The sequence below is a fragment of the Pseudomyrmex gracilis genome, unplaced genomic scaffold (assembly GCF_002006095.1).
Source record: "Pseudomyrmex gracilis isolate BER0280 unplaced genomic scaffold, ASM200609v1 scaffold_240, whole genome shotgun sequence".
In the NCBI taxonomy this organism is placed as follows: domain Eukaryota; kingdom Metazoa; phylum Arthropoda; class Insecta; order Hymenoptera; family Formicidae; genus Pseudomyrmex; species Pseudomyrmex gracilis.
Window position 1 is genome coordinate 113641 of NW_018020824.1, and position 15436 is coordinate 129076.

The 15436-nt window shown below is 31.6% G+C and overlaps 1 protein-coding gene across 2 annotated transcripts in view; it reads right to left on the reverse strand.

The window, feature by feature from the left end:
- Positions 1-865: 865 nt before the first annotated feature.
- LOC109859116 (transcription factor SUM-1) overlaps positions 866-15436 on the reverse strand; it is a 41280-nt gene continuing 26709 nt past the window's right edge. For both annotated transcript variants that reach the window (XM_020437035.1, XM_020437033.1), the window contains one exon: positions 866-1833. In XM_020437035.1, coding sequence (XP_020292624.1) covers positions 1768-1833 — 66 coding nt within the window. In that variant the 3' untranslated portion in view covers positions 866-1767. The remainder of the gene's footprint in view (positions 1834-15436) is intronic.

The window sequence follows — 15436 nt, forward strand, 5'->3', positions numbered from 1 at the left end:
ATCTTTTGGGATCAAGATGATCTTCTTTATCGGTATTATAAAAATTTGTTATAAACATATTGTTGGACTCGCTATTAATTATAAACTGTTCATATTTTCTTACGAACAACAGTGCTTCGTTTTCAAATCTATCTTTTAGAGAACAAGGAGTTTGATCTATTATTTTAAAAAACATTTTTTGATAAATATCTTTTGGCAAACATATAGTTCGATTGCTCGACATATGTGGAAATTCCACACACGTCAAGTTCACATGTGTAGAGTACTTCTCTATTCTACATACTGATCGCCGGTCCTGAGTACAAGCGTACGATGATAAAAGCAAATAAAAAAGACATCAAATGTGCTTTTCAACTGTTCCTCTTTATTTCCACATATTTACACCATCGCGGTATGTATATCAATAAAGCTCACTTATATACTACGTTTGCAGGCTTATGATAAGTTCAACGTTTCGAAAAAATTGTTGAAGACGCGCATCACTCTCACGTGTGAAATTGTTGTAGATGAGATTTTTTGTCAAGAAACTTGAATAATTTCCTTAACTAGAAAAACAAAACAACGTAAATGCAAATTGCGATGCGGAAAAGGGAATTTCATTATATAAATAAAATGTGATGGTTATAAAACTAATTAATAATAAAACAATTCTTTCTTAAAATTAAGTGTAGATTTTTATATTATGTTTAGAAACAAGATATAATAGAAAAAATATAAAACCGTTTTTGCATTTACGTTGTTTTATCATAAAAATACAAATACAATTGACTTGTTCAAGGAAGTTAAATTTTATAGACGTTTGTAATAAAAATATTAAGTATGTTTGTTTTTTTACTAACATATTTGGTATATTAGAATAATTGTAAATTTTCAACAAATATTTTACGTCAAGACAGATATTTTTTCCGCTCTATGAATGTTTCTTTTTTACATTCACATATTAACTAGAATATTTTAAACTATATTAACTAGAATATCTTAATACTATGTTTTCACAGAATGAGACTACAACTCTTTTTTATATTTTCTTTTTGATATAGATAAAATATTTGAGTATTTCTCTCTCGCGGCGTTTCCAATATCTCACGTAGATTTATCGGTAACGATAGGAAACCTATACTGTTCGCATACTTTCATCGAATATTCTGGACTTGTTAATCTCTAGCAACGTCCGTAATTCTCGTTTCAATGAAAAACTCATGTGAATGCGTTCGGTATGCCGATTAAAATTTATACGGTGTTCTAAAAATCGTGCGCATTTCTTTTCGATTGGAATTTTTGCAGAATAAAACAATTTTTCCATTTTATTTTTTTCAAAATATGCAAACTTCTCCATTTCTAATGTTAAAAGCTAGGTATATGTTAACATAAAAAATATATTAACTTTAACTATTTCAGATTGAACACTTTAAATTTCTTTGGCAGAAGAGACAATAGAAAACTAAGTCTTAACTAGAAGTACAAAATTTTATTTAATACTTTTCCTGTTCTAGAGTTAATTGTGTCGCGCTCTTTCAATTTCTAAAAGTGAAAAAAAACATTTTAAGTGATAGTTTTGAACATTCTGTGTAATATAGCAATATTACAATTCCCACTGTTTCTACATGTGTACCTACATATTTACTTAAAATATCAAGTGGTACATATTGCGTTAAGGAAAAAATCCGTAAGAAATCAAAAATAAAAAGTTATAACAAGCTTCTCAATGATGTGATGAAAAATGATTTTCGGACGGTGCTTGTAAAGGTCCGTTGATGCTTTGCACAATCATACTGAGACAATCCAAGCTGCTTCCGTTATTTTGTGAAGGTACCGCATCAATTTGCTCGAAACCTGAAATAAAGGATAAAATTGATTAATAATAACAATAAAAAAAGAACAACAACAACAATAATAATAATAAATAAAACTAGATAAAACTAGATAAAATATTTTTAAAAAAGCATGTGGATTTTATACATGTATATTATGTGAGTGACTTCGCTTTAGTCTAATTTTCCTATTTCTGATGTCTCAAAATTTCTGGCCAAATCGATATTTTAGTTCAAGACTTAAAGTTCATTTTCATGCTGCATTTAGTACAAAAAGACTGCCGCGACTCTGGAGCAAATGACGATGAGTTTCGCAAGCGCAACGTGCATAAATGTAATGTGGTATGTGCAAAGTACAAACTACGTTTAAGCAAACTTTAGGTATTCTTTGACCATCGTCTTGTATATCTAGATACGAATGAATTGCAAGCACTTCCCGAACGGGAACGGGAGTTCTTTTTTCCACTTTTTGTTGCCTTGTGTTCGTAGAGTGAGTATTTGCATAAGTTATGTACTGCGACGTAAGGGCTTTGAAGCCGTTATTCTTGGCATCGGCGCGTGTGCGCATCTCGGGGTTTCTTCCCATCTTAAATTCGACTCATATTTTTCAACTACTTTCACGAAAAGTATACACACATCTATGATATACGTAGTCTGACATAAAATTTAGAGAATATCGAAAATATAATCTTGTAATAGTAATGTTATTTAATTAAAATTAACATATATTGAGTATATGTAGTAAGTAAATAAATTAATAATAATAACATGTATACTAATAAAGAACAGAGATAGTATAACAGATATATTTAAATATATAAAATACACAAGATATGACGTTAACTATCTAATAATTAAAATAAAATATATAGACACATGCTTTTGCAACTCATCGTAAAGGATAATTAATCAACTACCCACATTTCGGACGTTTTGTTGGCACGAAAATACGGATAAATATATATTTGCTAAACGTAACCAAAAGAGAGAGCACAAAACTAATAATATTAGTTGAAACGATGAGTAGGTACACTCTAACATGCTTCGATAAATACATGTAGATTCTTTCTTCTCTCATGCTCCGTTTGTTATTTGTAGTCAACGTGTTTGCCTAATAAAAAGAGACAGATAGAAAGAGAGATAGAGAAGAAAAGAAATAAAAGAACAACCTAAATAATGAAAAATCCTTCTGTGAATCTTTAGTGGTAAAGATCAAAGAGTAAAAAAAAATCTTCATCTTTATTTTATTTCAAGTGTGAATATCATATAGTTTACTAAAATTTTAATTGGAGGCTTGATATTACTAAGAAATTTAGCATAAAAAATAAAAGACTTGTATCAAGAAAGATATGATCTAATTAAAGTTTCGTTGCGAACAAGGATTCCACGTTCAATAATCAAAAGATTACGTAAGTAAAGCTCACTCACTTAAGTTTCATACATACACATGTATATGTGTATGTATATACGTACATACATATATACATATATACATACATACATACATACATACATATACATACATACATATATATATATATATATATATACATATATACAATTGCACGATTAATTCTTCATAAATATTGCAAAAGCTTTGTCTCAACAACTCCAATCACCATAAAATTAGAAAGAATGTAGAAACAAAAGTTATATAGTCATAAATATTTATTAAGGTTTAAGACGTTCTAAAATAATGAGAAAATAAGAAGATTTTGCATAGCATATAATATTGCCTTAGTACTGGTGATATAGAAATGCTAAAAAATGTTAAACATAACAATAATTTTAACAACGTTTAATAAATGAAGATGTTTGTTTTTAGTAATATTTTAATAAAAATTGTATATATTTTTCCAATATACTTGCTAACTAATTTCTCATCTAAAAATAAGAGATTTTTTGATTTATCAAAATAATTGTTTGACAACATACAAATATCGAAGCATCGAATATTTGTTTATAAATTATCGCGAGTCGCACAACCACTGTCATATTTCTCTCTCAGATGATGTACCGCCTAGATTGGTTGCCAAATGCGTTCAATACATTGCGTAATAACGCGACACTGAGTAAGTAGGTTTAGCGGTAGCGTAAATTATTTACAGAAATCTGACGAAATTGTCCAGTGTAATATAATTTTTGATGTCTACATAGACGGCCAAATGGATGATGTAATAAATATTTCTTTACTTCTTACATCTGTTGGTCTGAAGTAACATCTAAAATAGTAAAAAGTCACATGCTGCAATTAAGTAAACGAGATTTGAAAAAGTTTTATTTCTATCTTTTCTTCTGCGATATTACATACATGTATGTATTGAATACATTAAACGCTACGGTGGTCATCTGTGACCGGCGCTTGTCTTCTCAGTAAGGTCACTTGTAACCGGCATTATTACATTTTTAAATAATTAAAATAAAATAAACATCATCGATTAAAACAATTTTTTTAATGTAAATAATTTGAAAACATTGAAATAAAAAGTGCGCTATTCTACAATTAAAAATTTTTATTAAAACATAATATTTTATAAAACTTAATGTTACGATGTACTATGTTAAAATATTTCAAGCAGAAATAAAAGTGATCATTGTAATCTTTGCAATAAGTAGTTACTTTTTTTGCAATTTTTTGACTTTTGCGAATTGAACTTTCTGACATTGTTTTTTATACCATATTTTACAAGATGTTTGCAAGAAATATGCTTGCTCTTTTTTTTTCTGAATTTCATGGCGTAACATTTTCAGAAAAGTTATTCTATGATATATCTCACGTGAAGATAAATTTTCAATATTAACAGTGTCGAAATTTGGGAATTTAACCCAAGAATAACCGAGTGTATAATGTAGAATCATGGTAGTCACGGATGAGCACCAGCGAGATAAACGCACGCACTATTGATATGATTTTATATATCCATATTAAGTAATATTTTTTATCATTATATGTACTTAGAATTATGAAAATTCTATTGTAGCCCCCAAGGTAAGACATATAAAACTTGCATGGCAATTAATGTTAAATAATAAAGAGTTTAAGGCTCTTGAGAATCAAACAACGTGAAATTTTAAACCATGAGAGCCATACGCTGGCTGTTTGTCGCGTATTTTTGTATATATATATACATATATACATATATGTTTGTGTAACTTTTTTACACGTGAGTTTTGAATTGAAATTACAATTCTTAAATTCATATAGAATGCTATATTTGCATCTCATATATAAGAGATCCCGTATACCCCCCTAACTAATTTTAAAATATTGCAAAAAAACTCCTCGCCCAGGAGTCGAACCTGGAATCTCCGGCTTTCCGTGAATTTAAGAATTGTAATTTTAATTCGAAACTCACGTGTAAAAATTTATACAACCATATTACAACAAAATTTTTACAAACATATGTGTATATATACATATATACATATATAATAAAATAAGCGACAAACATCCAGTGTATTGCTCTCATGATCTAGAATTTCACGTTGTTTAATGTGTTAAATATTTCACAAGAGTGACATTTTACTTATCTTATATCAAAATTTGAAAAGCAAACAATAGCATAACGAAATGTTTCGCGCGCTAATTATATTATTATTTTGAGCAACTTATCCTCACGTAAGTCATTAAAATAGGTTACACTTTGTTCATGTGGGATAATTTCGGGTGCGAAAAGTTAATACGTTCTCGGCAAACTTTTTTTGTGGAAAAAAAGAAAAGCATTTGAATGAAGTAATGCTGCGACAAGACGCACTTGAGCAGCGTCTTGTTCCAGGAAGTTTGGAGCCACCGAACTGTTTCTCGTTAATGAGAAGGAATCAAAGGTTCGTTGTGTCGTTGAAAGAGAAGAGTCGCGCGCAGGTTCAGCAAATCGTCTAGGACACGTCTTTGAAGATGGAAATGCAATTAAGTCGTTTCAATTTACTCGCTGTCTTAAGCATCCGGTGTTCTAAATGAATCGCAAACTTTTTCACAAAAAAAGTACGCGCTCCACGCGCGCAATTTAAGCAGTTTATTGGTTGTACAACTACCTATAAAAAAATATAGATTTTGGATTCTTATAATAACATTTTTTTGTTTAAGATATCGTATGATTGTTTAACTACTCTACTATAGATTTTTTATTATTATTAGTAATTATTTAGTTTTTTGGCAGTTTTAATGTTTAAAAATGTTGTTACAACCCTTATAAATATTAATGAAAATGTGGATTAAGTTCTGGGTGTTGTGTTTCTCTCGTATTATATTTGTGATATTAAATATTATATGATTACATAATATAACACATGGTGCAACAGTTTCGAATTTACGAAATGTAAACAAGAGAACTTGTCTGTAAATGTAACAGACGTTGTTTGATGTGTTGCAATCACGGCTGATTCTGTCGTATAAACTAATCAAAATTGCGTTTACAAATTTATGCGAGCATTGGGAAATTCCATCTGCTTCGCTTATTCATGAGCCGAAATATATGTATATAACGTGTACTAACATTATCTTGTCACAAAAGAGAATTTAAGACTGTGTGAGAACTTAAGAAAGTGTGTTGTGATTTCTACAATGTAGTAATCAAATCATTTGTATCAAAATCTTCCCTTATAAAAGCGAATTAATAAATGATTAATTTTTCACTAAAACGCAGTAATTAGTTTTGATAAACTTTTTCAATGTATACGGACGTGTAAACTAATGAGATTGTAAACTTACTTGTAAAAAAACGGCTTAACAGAATAAAAAACAATTAAATACGACCAAAAAGCCAGCGATTCAATAAGTGATGGTTGTAGTATTTTTTTCAAAAATTTGAGTAATTCATGTTTATATGGTGATGATGGTAATGAGCGTTTTGATCATTAATTGACATTTACATTTCGCATGTAAGACGGTTTGGCTCGATCTTGTTATCTTTGTGTCGGCGACATAGGAACAATATATAAGTTGCTACTCACTTAATTAACAATTTTCCAGTACTTGGACAATTTGCTTTTATGCATATTGTCGAAGTTATTGGTTATTTATTTTCTTATTTTGCCGACGCGCGTAACGGTTACTGTTGCTGACTAGTCCAAAATAGAATTTATTGCTGATGAAGATCAAAATAAATGATCGAAACAATTAAGCACATTAAAATTTTAATTGCGATATTATTTAAATTATTTAGATTATTTAGATTATTTAGATTATTTAGATTATTTAGATTATTTAGATTATTTAGATTATTTAGATTGTTTAGATTATTTAGATTATTTAAATTATTTAGATTATTTAGATTATTTAGATTATTTAGATTATATTGCAGAGAATGAAAACATTATCCTAATTACATATGTATGTATATATGTACATACATGTATATATTTTATAACGTAAAGGTGCCTATTATGAGATATCTTTTTTAAAGGCTTGTAATTTATTAAATATGTAATCTTAACTCCTAGTTTTATGTCAAACTTAAGGGAAATATATTCAAGTTTTATCACTAAAAGTTAGCAATCGATAATAGCTATATTTTGTTTTATGTGAATTTTTTAATCAAAAGTGCCGATTTTGCTGATTCAAAAAAAAAGACTTCCTAATATGAGATATAAGGGATTTCTCTCCCCTCCTTATAGGAATCTTAGCAATAACAGAACTATCGTCATTTTTAACATATCGCTCAATAGTATGCTTTTGTTTAGATGCTTTTGAATATTTTATTTTTTTGCTTCTTACTGCCTTAATAGCCTTTAGTTGACTGTGAGACCACGATTGCCTCTTCTTTGCTTTCATCTGAAAATATGATTACTAAAAACTTACTAATACATCAAATAAAGAACTTGACAGAATAAAGAACTTGACAGTTCCTAATATAAAGTATCTTATATTAAGAGCGACTGCGGAGTCTATATTAGAGCATATAAAATTGTTTGTAAGAAGTTTAAGTTTATACCGACAAAATATGCAATAAATTGACAAAACTACATGATAAATCACTTATAGTGAATGTATACAATTGAGTGAATTGAAATGACAATAAATCCTATGACATAAAAGTGTTAAATACATCCCTGGTAGAAATTGAAATTAGAAAATGCTCATTATTTATAGCTATCGGCGGTATACAGTCCACGAAATGGTTAATTTAATTGTCTTGTTTTAAGATATAAGTGTAACGCTTTTTTCGATCTAATTCCACCACTTAATGAATTCAATAAATATATGAATTATCAAGTCATTTCTTGAATAAAAAATGTTTTCTCAAATATCAAAATAAATGACTTTATTTAAAATAGTCGAATTTTTGCCATTATTTAAATATTTTAAATAGATTCATTGATTAATCAATAATAAAAGTTTTAAAATCATTTTTTAACTATTAATTATATTGTTTCATTTATTATGCTCAACGATGATTGAAAATTAATTACATGTTGATTATAATTATCTTCACATAACCGCTATCTAAGATAGACGACTTGATAACTATTAATAAGACGATATTAAAAAGATAAATACTTGATGATAATAAACATTAAATTGCAACTCAAAATCAAGTATATGCCAATTAAAACTTACACTAATTCCTTTCCTCTCGATACCATTCATCAGCATTATCTAACTCAAAATTATAATCATTGTAATGTTTATTTTCATTATCCTCATGCTCTTTATTGCTATAATTTTGTTCGCTCAAATCAGTTTGTTCGTTACAAGTGTTTGAAAGTATAATTCCATCTTCATTCTCACTTTGATCATTATTAAGATTTTTCTCACAATATGTATCACTTTCACATTCATCTGATGAAATATATTCATCTGCTAGAGTTGAAAGTCTATAAGTTTTCATTGCTTTTCTTCTTAACCGGTGTTCACGCACTCTCTTCAAACTATTCATTTTACAATTTTTTAAGTTCAATATACAAAAAAAATTAATTCTACAAAAGTGACAAATTGATGAAAGAGCATGATTTTCACTTCAAATCATTCAATTCGCAGGTTAGGATTTTGTAAAATTTACATTGGATTGTTAAATTAGGTATTATCAGGGTAATGATAAAAGCCTAAAACTAGAAGTATGGTAAATCTTCTTAATTCTCTCTGAAATTATTACTACATATCAAAATTTCTTAGATTGTACATAAAATTGAAAAACCTTAATTTAATCAAGCAAAAAATTTTGTTATTACTTTGAAATATTCCTAAATTAGTGAAAATTAGTAAATAATAAATTATTATTTCTTTAATAACTTGCAATTACCGATCTTTTATTTCTTGCTAATCATTTTTATAGGACATTAACAGCCTATTTTTTTTATTTCTTAAATTACAAATTTTTTTGCCTAGAAAAATGTATAAAAAATATCCATTTAATGGTCACTAAAATGAAAATAAGTTTTTCCTCATATTACAAGTCATTAATTATACTTGAATCTATTATTTCTAATTTCATTTTTACCAGGGATGTCTTAAAGTTATAATAATTATTATTATTTTTCTTCTTTGCGCATAAGCGATAACTCTTTCGCAAACACCATGTCACCTTCGGCAGTGAGCGACACTAACAAAAATACGCAGTTATGAATTTGTAGCCGTTTACACGAAATAGCTCGCTATCTCGTATTAGGCGACTATCTCATAATAGGCATCTTTACCCTATATAACTTATAAAGCACAATGTGTGTGCGCTTATATAACGTCAGAATTCATAAAGATACAAACGCTCGATTTGTCATGCGTTCGATTTGTATTTGAATTGACAACAAGCAGAGAATCAACGTTTTCCGGATACATTAGCAGATTCTTAGTGCATCGAGTATGTACCTTGGCTGCAGTTTCTCGGTCCGCGCTTAAATTCGCGTTCCGCCAGGCTGAGGACTCCGGCAACGATGCGTCATACTAATGTACCGTGGCAATATATGGCACTCCGGTGCCGGGGTGGCTTGAATTTTCTTATCCGCTTGACGAAAGTCCGGATATTTTTCGAGATAACCTCACACATGTACTCTAGCGCTACGTCTCCAAGAAGAATGTTAAATTCAATTTGTTGTGAGTTATAAAATTCGAATTATTTATTACTTTACAATTTTTTAACACAATTGACGCAACTATAGAAAGAAGAAATAATAACATATAATCTACATAGAAAAGTAATTTATGATTAGGTAGTATTTTTGATTTGATATATTTTATATTTCTATAAATTACTTTTTTTCGAAAAAAAAACCTTTTAATGCGCTAAATTGCTTTCACACATATATAACCTTGAACTTATCGACTCCGCACATACATTATTAAACTGACTGCTCATAAACAAGAGACATAGGGAGAGGGGAAGGAAGGAGGGAGGGAGAGAGAGAGAGAGAGAAAGCAATCACACCGCAATTATCATTTAAACAAAGTAATTTACAAAAGTGTGTGCGCGCGTTCTTCCGACGTTCGCGTCCTTTGAGCGTTTCAGCGAGTCGTTTGATCATCATGTTACAAGGTAAATCTCGACCCTACACCTCGCTTAGTGCGTCCAAATCAAACGACACACATGTAAGAGAAACACATTAAAGAGAACACAGTACGCGCGCGTTTCTCTGTTCATGTCTCATCTAGCTTTATGAGCATAAATTCCGTTATAATTGCAGTGATCAAAAGAGCAATCATTTACGAAGAATAAACAACTTGTACATTACATACTATTGTATATATTAATCTAGATGAACAAACCAACATGATTGCGTTGCATTACATTACTAGGTTTCATCACGTTTTGTGTAGTGTTTTACTTGTTGTTTTTTTTAATAAATAAACAATATAGCGGTAAGCAATATATATATATATATATACACATATATATACATATATTTAAGTAACAAATAAATAAAACATCATTTAGACAAAATGATTTTAGAGATTAAAAACTTGAATCTTAAATTTTAAATGCTGTATTAAGTAATAAAATTGAACTGTGACACGAGCTGTTCGCAAACTTTTAGGCAATCTACCATTGTCTCTCCATATTTTCTTCTTTTTCTCATCATTTCTATTGTCTAACGCAAATCCGCAAAGTTTTTCAGATTCGGTGAGTATCCGCGCGAGAGTAAGCAGCGGCTGTTTTCGAATAACAGCTATTTAAATGGGACGTAACGGCGGCACATCAATTAAAATAATCAGGCGGCGCGCTAGTGAGACTGTCATGCTTCGCTAAGTTCGCTTGGCAGTCGAACTTCGTGTAGGTATAGATAGGATTCGCGCGAGAGACAGCAATTATGAACTGTATGCCGTTGCGGTCGCGCAACGAGGGAATCGTCGCCGAGCTTTTACCGCTTTATAATCCAGCTAATTCCGTGATGTGAATCCTAACGAAAAGGTTATCTTCTATTCGGAATAGTAAGCGACCGCGATTTATTGGCGGCGTCACGGTGCGCAAGTGCAAAAACGTCAAGAGAAAAGCGTTCGGTCTCGCAGGATTCTCAGGATGAATGTCACACGAATGACATTCGCGTTCGCCAGGATGCATTTGTCTTGATCAGTGCGGATTAGCGGTTAGCTGTTTACATAATCGAGCATTCGCGCGTTACGCTCGCTCGACTGGCACGTTGAAGCGTGACTAGCACGTTTGGTCTTCTCCAATTGACAACTTTGTTTCATGGCACGTTGGATTTAATAAACTCACCGTGAAAACAAGGGACTTTGCGTGAAGTCCTTTCTTCCTTATTTACTTATAAGCTAAAAAACAAATGCTGCTAGAATCATACGCTTTCATGCATACTCAACGTTTATAGACTATGCGTCAATCTAATTTTTGAAAGATGATTTTACATAATATTATTTAAAATTTAATTGTTTAAGTATAAGTAAATTATTTCAGTTATAATTTCTTTCTCTCTCTCTCTCTCTCTCTCTTCAGAATTATTTAAAATTTACGATCGTCATTAATATGTATATTAAATAACTGAAAACTTTTTTATAATTGAAAAAGTATATAAATATAAAACACATTTTTAGTGTAATATAGCTGGTAAGAAAGACAATTGTGACACAAATGCTAAGAGAATTACACAAATATAAATGCGGAACGAACGATAAAATAACGCACGTACGACATATAGCGACCTCAGACATATCTTCCAAGCTAGCCAATAGTCTGTATTCATTAACGTTAATTAATCCCGAGTTATTTTAACAACCGAGTACGTCGGCATTGTTATCGGGCTCGTTTTACGAACGCGTTTCGCAGCGATGAGCGTCGTCGAGATTTTGTCTCGCGATTCATCAAGCGGACGTATGAACGATCACAGCCGAGTTTCTCAAATATCTTCTTGCACAAGAGCTCCGGTAACTAATACTAATTATCTCGCTGTGAGTCCCGAGAATGATAAACGCTCAAAAGATTTTAGTAATTCATTCGATACAATAGCGCTAAGGAAGAGCGCGTGTTATCTAAGTAAATATAGGAAAAAATATACACATTTTCTTTCACACATAATCAAATTAAAGCTCATTTTTTCCAGTTCTCATTGTGTAAATTCATCGTTATGAACTAAAACGCCATCAATTTCAAAACACACAGAGTATTTAATTAAAAAAAAAAAAGACAATAATATCTTTAAAACTGCATGTTTTCAAAAATAATATCCAAGGATTTTTTTCTAAATTAAATCTCTAATATTATATAATGTTTCAATCAAGAAATTAAAAGTATTTTATAATACGCTAATCTCTCTTTCATTCCGTGCGATTATTTTTATCGAGTAATCGCGCAAGTGTTAGGTGGACATTCGCAGCGAGATCGCAGACGGATCCGCACTTGGCCGGGATCCACGAGTTGTATTATCTCGATATGCAACATCAACAGAGAGAAAGAGAAAGAGAGAGAGAGAGAGAGAGAGAGAGAGAGAGAGAGAGAGAGAGAGAGAGAGAGAGAGGCATACCATCAATTCATGTATTCCTCCCTACATATCCGTTCTTTCGTATCACGTGCGAGCAGAGACCTGCCGCCTTGTGTAAAAGTCGCGTCGTCAGCTTGACATCGCGACGTTACCGCAAATGAAGCTTGTTTTGGAACCGATCCACGGTTCTCGTAGCTCGTGCGTATACTTCGTCGCGTTCTTGGCTGCGCGTGTTTTCGCGATATTCCGCGAAATTTTCGCGAAAAACTGTGCCCATTTATAACAAATTGGCGTGGGCGATAAGCGACAATCTGTACAAACCGCGAACAAGAGTGTGAAGAGCAATTGACACAATAAAATAAGCGAGTTTACTTATTAGCTCCGTAATGATTATCTACGCTCTCGCAAAATATAATATTAACTATGGTTTTTTTCTTTTTTTTAACAAAAATATAAATTTGAGGAAAACAGTTGATATATGTATATAACTAACAATATAACTAACTCGAAAATTATTTTTTTTTCAATTTAATGATTAATTTCTTTATTTCTGTTTTATGTTATGTGCTTGAGTTTCATAGAAAGATTTAATTAAAGAAAAGATTTTATTTTTTTAAATGCATCTTCTAGCAAGCTATTGCAAAGAAAATTATGCATGACGCGAGTTGGCGTGTCCGAAGCTTCCGAAGCGTGTACGCTTCGAGTAATTATACGGACTTATGACAACTTGTCGACAACGATACAACTCTACTGTCGGACTACAAATGAATAACGGGAACTAAAGTCGTCTTATACAATTATAAACTCGAGTTTGGATCTCGTAGTGAAATTTGAATAGAATATATCTACATCATGAAAGTTGCAGTTTTTTGATCTGATGTTTGTGATAAGACTTTTTTACGTGCGTACGATGTGTCGAGTCACATATATCCGCACATACGAGACACGCACGCATCGTAGCGCTCATCTATTTTCAGAATGTAGGCCAATTAATCCCGTTGCATTTTCGGCACGCGAGGGAAAAACGAAAACATTACAAGTGTCTCACGGAAATAGCCGCGAGGATAAATGTCCAAGTACCGGTCGCGCTCTCTCTCTTTCTCTCTCTCTCTCTCTCTCTCTCTCTCTCTCTCCTCCTCCTCCTTCTCCTCCTCTCTTTCAATGTCCTTTTTCGATCTCTCGCGTTTCTCCTTGCAAAGTGAAGGTAAAGTCGTATTAACGCAATAATTTAATAGAGAACATATGTAAGTCCGTTAGTTACTTCAACGTACCGCCACCCTGAGAGGCAGTTCGCGATGTTCGCACGTGGACATTCACGTTTATGTACAGTGATACATGAAAGTTTCTGTTGTTTACGTTTTAATTATATATTCTTAAACAGTTTTTCTTCCACTTTTAGAAAAAGGTGATTTTTCTTTATTTAATGACATTTATTTTCATAGTTTTCTACTTTGAATAATATCACGTAAAACGTTGATGAAAAAGCTATGTGAAATCAGTCACGAAAGTTACCAAACAACTTGTGTGACGATATTTCTGCTCCATCTTGCTACAATATTAAGAGTAGGCGGAGCGCATCAAGAGACTCTTGATTTTGATGGCCCTAATGGCGTTTACACGAGCAACCTTCAGCGTTTATGAGCGGATAAATGACACGCGTAGAAACGAAAGTGTCTCTTAGAGAAGATGAGTGTTGAGTAACACATGGTAAATATGACGAGAAATAAATCTCTTAACGCTCTTGATGACTTGTATAAATATAAAAGACGCTGTTATTGCAGCACAATTTGGTTAAAAATAGATTTCAAGTGATTAAATTAAATTTTTATAATTTTGCAACATTCTGAGAGAAGCTAAATCAAAGCAGAAACGCGAATATAAATCAAATTAAACACAGTGTTATAATGTACTTAAATTAAGATACAAATATAATGTATCTGTTAAACACAGTTGCATTTAATGTCATATATTTATAACGTAATCAACAACGTGACTTTCGGAACGCGAGCACTTATTAGAATATCTAACTCTAGAAGAGGTCTTGTAAAGATTCGAAGGATGAAAAAAAGGAGAAATCGATTGCGAAAATCAAGGTGCCTGCATTGTGGTGGCATCGAGTCTTCTTGGCGGTACGAGTGATCGAAATTGCGCAGGCGGTCGACTGGAAAATAGGGCCGCGCCTTTCCAACGCCTTCTCGAATAATTTATCCTCCAAACGCGAAGACGATGCGTCGCTTTGAGAAACATCGTCGCGAGAAAAGCGTGTGAGAGAAGCGCCGAAAAAAACAAACGAGAACAATATAACGCATGTATCTTATATCGAGAAAACTTGGCGGGCAAATCGATCGTCAGAAGACGACTGAGCGCAGGTTATTGGCAAGAGGATTAATAATCTCAACATTGCGGACCGGATAATTGATAAATGTCAAAAATAAATCGCCGCGAAACTTGACGAGTAAATATCGCAAATAAATATACCAATATCGCACACGAAGACGCTATCGAAAATTTATTGATGACTATTACATTCTCTAATTAATTGATAAAAAGATAAAAAGTTTTGAAAGATATAGATATACAGGAAATACAGTCTGTGTCGATACTAATCTCTTACATAATAAAATATAAAAATACTTGTTTTTGCCATCTTTTGACCAAACTGATTTGCATACGTTTAACGCTTCAAAAAGTCTTCAGAGAGATTTTGTTTTTTGCTAGATGAAAAACCATCGAAAAAAACGAAGTAGGTACGTAGAAATTGGCGA